This window comes from Protobothrops mucrosquamatus, unplaced genomic scaffold (assembly GCF_001527695.2).
Source record: "Protobothrops mucrosquamatus isolate PMUCROS unplaced genomic scaffold, P.Mucros_1.0 scaffold638, whole genome shotgun sequence".
Taxonomy (NCBI): Eukaryota; Metazoa; Chordata; class Lepidosauria; order Squamata; family Viperidae; genus Protobothrops; species Protobothrops mucrosquamatus.
Window position 1 is genome coordinate 163,299 of NW_015386930.1, and position 11,481 is coordinate 174,779.

The following is an 11,481-nucleotide window of genomic DNA, read 5'->3' on the forward strand; positions in this document are numbered from 1 at the left end:
AGAATACTATATTAATATTAATATTAATATTAATACAACAACAATAATAGAGCCTGATGGGTGTGAAGGAGCATCTTCTATTTCCCTACAGTATATTCAAATTCAAACAATACAGCATCATTTTATTTCAATTTTTTAAAATAACAACTGACTTCGGAACCTTGATGTTGAGAAAGTGCCCTTTATCAGTCAGTCTAAGAAGCTTAATGTTTTTAGCCTTACTGTACTTAGACATCCCAGGACTGAAAGTGAGGACCTTTTGCACTCAAAACAGAATTCTCAGCTACTAAACTACCATTGGGAAGGTTAACTATTTCTGGGATGGATGGGAGATGCCACTTAAAGCCAATTTGATTCTGTCACAGTTTACAGAGTTCTTATAAAATATCAGTTCTCAAGTCAGTGATATTAATGCAAATTAGAATATATGTACATCATCAGCAAATAATGTCTAATACTGAATCCCTGGGAATCAAATATAAAACCATCTTGATTTATTTTATATTAGACTCTTGCTTCTTAAGTTATTAACGTACCATAGTGTCAACAACGGGGGAGGGAGGCTTTTTTTAAAAATCCACATTTGCCTATGATTTAATCCTTAAGCGATATGAATAACATTTAACTTTCTTTTTTTTATTAAAAGTTTTATAGAAATTACAATATATACATTTCACTTTCTTAACACAGCAGATGCTTTCCAGGTTTCCCCGACAAGGACGCAATGAATTATTCTGAAAATATATTCACCTGTTTAGCTCAGTAGATGGAATAATTTCACATAGTAACTTCACATACTTCCTAATATAGCCTATATCTTTTAACCCTACTAGTTTCAAGACGTATAAAACTGAAATATCAGTTCTTTTGACCTTCAAGCCAGCGGCGATTATACAGTAGAATGAAAAGGTAAACACCAAGTCAATTTGCGCGTGCGGAGAAGTTCCCGGGGATGGTCCAGCCGCGGCTCCTGCCGGGTTCTCGCCCAACCAGCGGCACGTGGCTCAGCGGCTAGCAGGGCCAGGCGAGCCCCTGAGATGAGCTGTCCAATGAGGAGACGAGGCTGGAACCGAGCCTTCGAGTGGGCGGGGCCACTGTTTCGGAGGGCACCTACCTTCGGATCATGTGAGCAGAAAGCGAGAGGGCGAGGAGGAGGAGGAGGAGGAGAGGGAAAAGCGGGAGCGTTGTCGCAGTTGGCGATGGTAAGGGTTAACGGGCGTGGGTGTTGGCGTGGAGGCGCGCGAGAGAGAACGAAGGGGGACGGGGACGCGTGTTGCAGGGAGTGCCTGCATTTTCCACGGAGAAGGCTGCGGTGTATTATTACTGTAAAAGGGCCACTTTGGGAAGCTGGTGACTTGGGAAGGCACGCAAGGAATGTACTAACAGCCGCGTGTGAAAGAACCCCTTCCAAGAAAAATAGTTTTGCTGTTTCTCTGCCCCAGCTAGCTGGGTCGGGGACGGATTCACCACCAAGAGCCGATCTTTTTTATCTTGCTTGCCGGGAAGCAAAAGTCCCTGCCTTGTGTTTATTTTAACACCCCCCCCACCCCTCCCGACTCATTACATCGGAAACTGAGCGGGAAATAAATCCCGCGGGTTGTTTACTGCAGATGGCGTGTGAAGTTTCCCACCGCTTCTAGTGGAAAATCTGGGCTTCTTGCCGCCAAATGACGGATAGCGCTTCTTCCCCCCCCCCCCCCAAGTCCGATCTCCGCACCCCGAAAGCGTTAATTCAGAAACGCGGCCGAGTCCCACCACGCTGACAAACGTAATGGGGCTTCAGGAATCCAGCTAAGCAGGCTAAACTTCTAGAGCGGAGATTTTTGCAGGGCGCGTGAAGCAACGCGCCTCTGAACGCGAGTAACCCGAGGCTGCCGTCGGAGTCCATCTGCGTGGCCTATCGGAAGCGCGGAACTCTGTTGATTGATGGCAGACCCGCCCCGTGCTTCGGCTTGCAGGGCGGGACAATTTGCTCCTTGGGATCTGCGCGAGGGGAAGCGACGCTGCAATTAGTAGAAGGTGGAACCCGATAGGTGAGCCGAGGAGCGCGTGCGGGCCGGGGCAGCCTTGTCCTTGTCTTCCCGAGCGGGTGGCTCGTTCTTGCCATCTGAGCTGCTCGCGCCCGGTTACGGGAAAAGCCAGGAGCGTGCGGGTTATGCGAGGCTCGGGATTCCCTTTCCGTGCTTCTCAAGCTCTGACAGCTGAAAGTAGAGCCGGTTTTAACCCCGTTCCAGTTTTGGCACACCCGTAGTTGACGCCGGGAAGCGCCCTCTTTCTCAAAAGGTTCCCCCGCTCTTCGTTAGAACTCCAGCGCGATGCGCTTTCGCTTGTTTACTCTCCCTCCTGAAGTACGCTCCCCTCTGTTTTCCCCCCGTTTTGTAATTGCCTGGGGCCGTCCACTCCTTTGTAGTAGAAAGCACCAATCCCAATCTGGCTAGGAGTGATCTTCAAATATTAGCGCGAGATTGGCCTTTTGGCACCTTCGCACCCATTTTAAAATGAACTGGCACAAATTCTGTAATTGATCCTACTGGCTCACTTCTTGAAGGAGTCTCCTCCACATCAAGTTTAGGTTCCGGTGACAAGTCCCTGTAATTTGCAACAATACAAAAGTCGTTTGATGATGCTTTCCTCGGAGGGAGAGGCTTTTTCCAATTCCCTAGAAGCCACAACTACAAACTAGCTACAACTTTAGGATTTTAAGAAGGCCTTCCATCCAAGGACTTACCAGGTCTGATCAGGTTTAATTTGTCAAGATGAAGTCAAACCTAGCTGGGCCTTCAGCCTTAAATCTTCACTTTGCATTTTTTTTATTTTTATTTTTTTGGTCTCTGTTTTATAAGCCTCCAGCAATATTCTCTTCTTTCTGATAGATCCCTGAGATCCATCCAATCTGAATTTGCCTAGTCCTCGACTTAAATCATTCATTTAGTGACCGTTCTAAGTTACAATGGCACTGGAAAAAATGACATAACCATTTTTCACACTTATAACTGATACAGCATCCCCATGGTTACATGATCAAAAATTGAGGTACTTGGCAACCGGTTCATATTTATGACGGTTGCGATGTCTCATCACCTTTTGCAATCTTTTGACAAGCAAAGACAATGGGGAAGCCAGATTCACTTAACAACTGTATTACTAGTTTAGTTGCAATGATACACTTAATTATGGAAAGGTCATAAAATGGCAAAACTCACTTAACAACTGTCTTGCTTAGTTACAGAAATTTTAGGCACAATTGTGGTCATAAGTCAAGGACTACTTGTAGTCCCACCTTCTCCTATCCCCCAAATATTCTGCAAACCATTTCTCTCTCTCTCTCTTTTTTTTTACTCAATCTTCTCTCTTTCCTCTACTTGTGACCCTGTGTCCCAGTCTCTTTCTCCCTCCCACCAACATTTCTCTCTAGGAAGAAAAGGAGCAGATGCAGGAAAACTGGGATCTGTTCCTGTGAGTTACAGGACTCAGGTCTGAGCCCAGACAACATCCATATCTTCTCAAAGAGATTGACCTCTTATGGCTTTTATATCTCTCCAGATTCACTGCTCTCACTTCTTTCCAACCATTTTACTTGGCACCTTCATTTTCTTTAATAACACACTTATGGTCATGCAGCTGTTTTGGTCTTTCAGTCTCTTGCTTGTCTTGTTTATTTTAAAACATTTTCTTTCCCCTCTTCAATTCAAAACTACCACATTTCCATTTGTTAATGTGTCTATTATTAATGGGATTAATCAAGATTCAGGGGAAATTGGATGGCTCAGCTACCATTTGTATATAATATTAAAATCTACATAAATACTAGAATTCAAGTATTTAATTTCTTTGTTCAACAGGCTCAATTTGCCACTGGCAAAACTGATTTTCAACAAAATTAACACAGTATCCAAGATAGAGGAATTGTTCTTGTGCCAGATTTTCAGTTAAAGCTTTATAAACCTTTAATTAGGCTGTGAAACATCCCAATATCCATATTTTTTATGTTTACAGGTCCTCTGTGCAATAGGTAAGATGTCTTTCCTGTTTTAAATAGGTCAAAATTTAAGTTCAAAAAATGAAAATATTTTATGAACTTGGCCTCCAAGTTCTTTCCACATGTACAAATTTCTTATTTATTTTTTCTTTAATACTTGGCTTGCAGTTACATTTGTAAATTGACTGAGTCACTTTAGATATTTCCCATATGGAATAATAAATTGCTCATAGTGCCAATACCTGCTGTTTGGTGAACCTCCTGACTTTATGGTTTTTCCCCCCTATATAAATTAAGAGACAATTCAGTTCAAAGGTGCTTAAAAACATGTTTTCTTCCATTGCCTCGAAAGGTAAAAGATGCATCACATCAAATGATAGTCAACTGTTGCCTGTTCTGGTATTTTATTATTGAAAATATTTTCCTAGTAATTGAATTATAGTTTAATATGCATGCTTGGACTCTTTATTTCTGAAATTTTAATTACTATTTTATATAATAGCATTACATTCACATTTTGGTGACTGCCTTTAATGGCCTTGTCCAAAGAAGGAGCTTATTGAAATAGAAAGGCCGTGGGTAGACATTTGGCAAGCAAAGTGACACTTTGCTATTGATTAGTCTGTTTCTGTTTTGAAGATAGGAAGCATGGAAGCTGAGTCTGTTTCACTTGTCTTGATTTTAGATTTCTATTAATATACAAATCTTTTAATAGGTAATAAATAATTTTGCCACCTAGAACAGGACAGAATTTGAAGACATTTAAGCAAAATAACATGTTAACTCAGTTATTTTGTTTTATCCATATATTAACTATGGCTGTATTCACAAAAAAGTTAAGTCAAAATGTGATTCTTTCTTTCTTTTTCTTTCTTTCTTTCTTTCTTTCTTTCTTTCTTTCTTTCTTTCTTTCTTTCTTTCTTTCTTTCTTTCTTTCTTTCTTTCTCTCTCTCTCTCTCTCTTTCTCTCTCTCTCTCTCTTTCTCTCTCTCTCCCCCCTCCCTCCCTCCCTCCCTCCGTTCTTCCTTCCTATTATTTTTATTTAGTCAATAAACCTTAGTTAAACAAACCACAACAGTGCAATATGAAAATCCAGTTTTTATCTGCATCCAGTTTGAGCCAGTTCTCACTTGATTCACTGTTTACACTGAGGATGATTTGCTGAGGACAAATCCACTTTGTTATTGACAGAGCCTCTTTTGCAGATGTTGAATGCCTCTGTTCAGACAACAAGTCAAGTTGTTCCCTCATTGCTTTATTTTTCAGATATAAATGTACCATCAAGTATGAAGGAAGGAACCCCCCCCACACACACATACCTCTTTCACTTTAAATTGCAAATGAGATTTTTAAGTGGTTCCTGACAACACATACATAGACACACGTGCCTTTCATGCCTTCTAAAAATAATGTCAGCTCTCACAACAATCACAGTGTTTTCAACACCTGCAGAAGCTGCTGTTGTTTGAAGATATGAAACAGTGCTGGACCTTCAAAAAGTCACTTTCTGAAGGAAAACGTGGGGGTTAGGAGGGGGGGGAAAGAGACATATACTATAATTAAAAACACTAGCAATGAAAATAAACACTATTAACTAAAAACAAAATGGGAAAAATCTGGTAAAATGTGACCAACTGGTTTTGAATTCTGGACCATGTTTAATTTCTGTTCTAACCCACAAAATGAAGCCCTTTTAAATATTGGATTATTTGTTAGACTAACAGCCTGCCTTTAGTTTAGTGTGCAATGTGCCAAACGTAGCACTACCTCCTCTCATTTTTCCCAGTACAGCAACCCTGTGAGGTTGGTTGGGCTGAGACAGAATGACTGGACTGAAGTTATTTAGCTACTACTTCTAGCTATAATGGCTACTACAGTCCTGTTCCAGTTTTCAGAGCCCTAGCCATAATAAAATGGAAGAAATGTAAAGAAAATACTCTCTCTCCATACAAAGACTGTTAATTTGAACAGTTTATGCTTTAAAAATTCCAAGCTTGTAGAATATATTTTCTTTGAATGTGAATTCTCCCACTTGTCCCTTTAATTAATCTTAAGACATCATATATATATATATATATATATATATATGGTTTTTGGCTTAATATATTGTATAACCCAGGCTGGCTTGGCATTGTGTCTAAACCAACCCAACGGCTGTTTTCAGTAAAACAAGTGTAAAGTAAAGACTATTAGCCAAGCTTCACTTCTTGTGACCGTGGCTCCATGGCCATATTGATTCTCGGCAACAGAACAGAAATCATCGTATTTGCCTTTTCCGGGATGTTCCTCAGCTAAATCTGGTCTCCATTTTGACTGCAATCAAATGTTCCAGAGGAGAAGGAGAAGGCAGGGTGATCTAACTCCTTGCAATTTCTGGACTTACGTTGCAGGCACTTCTTGTGGGTGTGGAATCAAAAAACATTCCAACTGTTATGAATGGTGTGTTACAAAATGCATTGAGTAATGCCAGGTCTTTGACCTGAATGTTGCCTTGGGCTAGAAGTGAAATGCTTTGAATGCTGTGCTCTCAAAAATGTGTATGTTTATTCAGGAGTGTACCTGTAATTAGGTTTTCTTGCAGGAAGATGCACAAGAAGATAAGCCGTGGTTGAGCGCCATTAAAGAAAAGGGCTCTGTCAGTTAAGCCCTCATAGCACATCCATAGTTGTGGATGTGTTCTGAATTATAGCACTTAGTGGGCTGTACTCAGTGGGGACAGAAGCAAACATTCTCTCTTTTTTTTGTCATTCAGATCTTTTTACACAAATTTGGATTCAGCTTGAAGGAGATTCACTTTGTCACAGGGACCTTCAATAGGATCATAAGATTTGATGAATGACACAATGTAGCAACAATTCCTTTGGATGTAGGATAGGGGAGCTTATTTATTGATTAACAAAGTATATCAAAGCTAAGGTATTAGTTTCATTTCACCAGCTATCTCTGCAAAACAGAATTTACAACTGGCTGATTGCATTCCAGTGCCCACTTCATCTTCCCTCTTGGCTACTGATGACACTGTCACTTGACTTTTTAAATTTTCTCTCTTCCTTCCAAGAAAATTCCCCCCACTTTCTATTACTGAATATGATAACTTGAGATTTTTCTTAATTTCATGCCGTATATGTTTGCAAGCAATAAAATTGCTCTAACATATATGCCCCAAAGGTACTTCTATTGATGTTCTACTTTAAAAATAGGGAAAGAGCTAAATACATATTGGCTGGCCTTCTTTCTCTCCTGGATTGGCTCAAGCTTCCTCCCTCAACTTTGGCTGGTAGAATGCCTTATCTTCCTCCATCTTCATTCCCTGAGATCAATTAGATAGGGTCTCCCAACAGCAACCTCCTCTCCGGTGAGCTTTTTTCCAGATCTCAGTCAGTGACTCTTCAGCGACTTCTTCCAGATTTGCCCTTAAACTCTCCACAGTATAACATTGCCCAGTTTAGTTTTGGTCCATCAGGCCTCCTTGCTCTATCCTGAAACCAACGCCAAATTGTTAACAGTGTAACATGACAGCTGTTATATTACTTCCAGTTCCTCCCCTTGGCCCTTCAGAATCCTCTCTTTTTTACGGCTCCATTTCTGATGCCATCTCAGCAGTTCCTCCTCTTCCTATGGGGACACTTTCCTAAGAGAAGCTAATCTACAGTATGCTACTATCAGCTTCAACTTATTTGCTCACAAAGCAAAGTGTTTGGATGTCTGCATAGATAAATGAAGAGCCAGAAGGAAGTAATGTCTGAATGTACCTTTTATTCTTCCTGCCTGCAATTCTGACCAAATTCTACATATTACCAAATTCAGTGTTGAATTTCACATTTGTGGAAAATGTCTATATGAGAAGGGATTGATACATAGGTATGAACACTGGTTGCTCTGACTTTGCTAATGGTTGAAACAAGGTTCTCATTAGTTTCCCATCAGCCTACAAAACTGATAAATACCAATTTAGATTTGTTGTGCCCCATACTTTATACCAGGGCTTTTCAACCAGTGGTACGGGTACCACCTGTGGTACATTGGCACCTGGCAGGTGGTACGCGACCATCCTAGAAAAGTGGTAGTGGGGGAGGGGAATGAGAGTGCTGCCGGGCGGGCAGGCAGGTGTCTTGCTTGGCTGTGCCTTGGGGCGCACTTTTTCAGTGCCATTGTAACTTCGAAGAGTCACTAAGCGAACTGTTGTAAGTCGAGGACTACCTGTACTTTATCACTTTTTTCCTTTTTTTTTTTTTGGTCATCACATTTTTGACACCTTGCTAGGCGACTGGTGGTACTCGGATATTGCCATATCCTAAAAGTGGTACAATGGGTGAAAAGGTTGAAAAGCCCTGCTTTATACAAAGTGCTTGCCAGAAACTGTGTTCTTCCTCTGAGCTATTTTCTGTTCTACTGAACTGAGAGCATAGGCATGTCTATAAGATTAACTTCTGGTTACAGAATCATTTGTCCCATTCTAGCATAAGGACAGCTGTGTCTGCAGGTGCAACAGGACAGATATATGGTGATACGGATTTTATTTTTACTGCAATGCTTATTTGTCCCACTGAGTTGTTTCACTGAATCTTTTGATAATAGAGCATAATATGTAGAGTGTTGTATATGCCTATAATACAATAAGTATGTGTGGACTTTCCTTTATCTTTTTTTTTTTTTAGAAATGTCTTTTTATTTTAAAATTGATTTTGTGCATATATATTTTAATGCAACAACATATCAAAATCTAAACCCTAAAATTGCACACTGGAATTGAAAATCAAAATGTTAAGATATGTTTGCCACCTTGAGTTATTATATTTTTATTCCACCTTTCTTTATACATAATAGTAATAAGAGTAATAACACTAAGAAGAATGTGCAATAAAATTCAGAGCAAAAAGAAAATGCCAATGTATCACTGACCAAATAATTAAAAGATAAGCATAGATTTTGTATCAAATCAATGGCTTTATTAACATAACAATATCAGATATCAGTTTATTGCTAACTAGAAAGTCATTGGATATTTGGATACTAATGCAGTATGCTTCAGGGATATTTTTTTGAATTGGAATGTGTGTTCCTATAAAATTAATTTCCAAAAATCTATATTTTGATTTTGTTTCAGCTAGATGTGGATACCTTTAGACAAGCTTGTGGTTGTTTTCTTGCAGGTGGATCTATAGATTTCTCAAGGCCTTCATTTCCATCTGATTTGATTACACAGTGTGCAAGTCAACTTTTTATGACGGAATAGACCAACCCATGGTCTCAGTAAGTCATAACAAACTGCTATCTGTTTCTGGTCCATTGCTTGCCCCAGCTTTTGATCAGCAAGATATCATATTAGATGTTCTCAAGCCTGACATGCCACCATTAAATTTACTACAGGACTGCAGCAATGAACAAGTATCTGTTCCAGCTGTTACCTCAAATACAGTTTCTACATCAGATATGGGTGTCTCGTTGTCAATGGTAAAGAAGGAAGTGGAGAAACCACAGAATACCATCTATGAGGCTTACCTCAAACTGCCAGATTTTTGTTCTGAAGTCTCTAGAGATTTCATCCCTACACTGGAAGAGATTGAGGAGTTCCTCAATGAGAAGAAAGCACTTGTCAAGGATGAGCTGAATGACAAACAACCAGGGGGACAACTTGAGATAAAATCTGAAATCAACTTAAGCAGTGCAGGAGATCAGTCTGCTACTGGGACTGATCTAGATGAAGGCATTTCTAGTTCTGTTCAGGCTGGAGTGGTATCTGGAGATATAAACATGCCTGGAACTGTGGGGACAATCCCTGTTCTCCTTCAGATTCAGCCTGTCCAAGCAGAAGATAGCTCTTCCATCCAGAATTCTGTGGGTGATATCCAGGTGGCCCACTTGATCATCAGAATGCAAGGCCAAAACTTGACTGTTTATCCTCAGGTCACTCCAAGTCCTGTGAAAGGCACAGATCAGAAGTATGTACGAATAGCTCCTTTGCCTGTGGCATTGAGACCAGAAGTTCTTGGAAGTCCAAAGAGTATAGAGACCAAGGTCCCCAAAGTTTCCCCTTCTGTTATTCGACTCCACAAGTGTACACATCCTGGCTGCACCAAGATGTATACCAAGAGTTCCCATCTTAAGGCACACTTCCGACGTCATACTGGAGAAAAACCTTATACTTGTACTTGGCCTGACTGTGGTTGGAGGTAAGTGGGTGACAGTGAAAACCGTTTTCTTAACTAAGCTCTCCAGCTACATCTTTCACTGCTTTTGTAACTATAGGCTTACTGTTCAAGCCAATTTTTAGCATAGTTCATTGTTCAATGAAGCATTTCAAATAAGTGTAATGGTCTTAGAATTCTGTCATTTCTATGACTGTTTCTCTGAACCCACACTGTAATTCCACATATATTTTTTTACAAAAGACATTCTGAATAGGTTCAGTAAGCCTTGTAAGATTGTTTAGGATTGTAGTCTAAATACAGATCATACTTTGCTTGAAAAATAATTTGAAATGTATTTACCTGATCTGAAAAACATACACATAGTCTCAACACAATTGACAGAAACAACTATATAAGCATTTATTAATACTTGGATAATTGGTCAACAGTATCTTATTATATAATTATGTGAAGCAATGTTTAAATAGTGAATATTTAAACAATAGTGTGTGACTATGCTGATGTATACGTAATACAGAGTTGAAAAAGATACAGAAAATGGCAACTGAAATATTCAAATTGCCCACAAGGGAAGATTACAACAATGTGAACTGTTTAGTTACAAAAAAAGCATACATGTTTGTCCTTTTCTTTTGGGATATATCTTCTAAAACTCACTGGTAAAAAATGAGGATAGATAAAGGGAAGTACTTCTTCACACAGCACCATAAATAAACTATGAAGTTCATTACCACAGGATTCCCTGAAGTTCCTCAACTTCCGCAGGTTTAAAAGAGAATTAAAATTTGGGAAGGTAAAACTATCAAAGGCTGCTAGTCCAGGATTAAAGCAATCTGCAGTCTCTTGCTGACAAACATGAACAGTGCAACTTGCTGTTAGGCTTCCCATGTGCAATCTCTTAGGAACAGAATGTTGAGCTAGAAGGTTAAATAGGCATGGCATTTCTTATGTCCTTTCTTGATGAGAGATTGATTCACATACAATAGTTTCTCTGTCTTTTTCTGTTCCCTACTCACAAGGTTTTGATTCGTTTTACAGCTGCCAGCTTACAATAATTTAGCTTGGTGTAAAATAACTTCTTTCCTTCTTAGCAGGACTGTGAAAAACTTCAGCTGCTGAATTTTTGCTTGGTGTTCTACAGTTTTGGAAAGCCTTAAGGTTAACCTCCTGTCCCTTGGGATTGTGTGTAATGTACATTTTCAAAGGCAGCGTGAATTAGTTCCCCATAGTATTCTCCTTTCCTCCAGAATCCTTCCTAGTCTGCAGGCCATTGGCCTTCATGACCTCATCTTCATGTTAACTTATTCACCCCTCCTCTCTCCCCCCCCCCCCCCCCCCCCCCCCCCCCCCC

At 40.0% G+C, this 11,481-nt stretch overlaps 1 protein-coding gene across 1 annotated transcript in view; it reads left to right on the forward strand.

Moving 5' to 3' along the window:
• The first annotated feature begins 1,184 nt into the window (after positions 1–1,184).
• LOC107289099 (Krueppel-like factor 15) overlaps positions 1,185–11,481 on the forward strand; it is a 16,617-nt gene continuing 6,320 nt past the window's right edge. The window contains exons 1-2 of the mRNA XM_015817790.1: positions 1,185–1,202; positions 9,132–10,151. Of these exons, the coding sequence (XP_015673276.1) occupies positions 9,223–10,151 (929 nt within the window). The 5' untranslated portion in view covers positions 1,185–1,202; positions 9,132–9,222. The remainder of the gene's footprint in view (positions 1,203–9,131; positions 10,152–11,481) is intronic.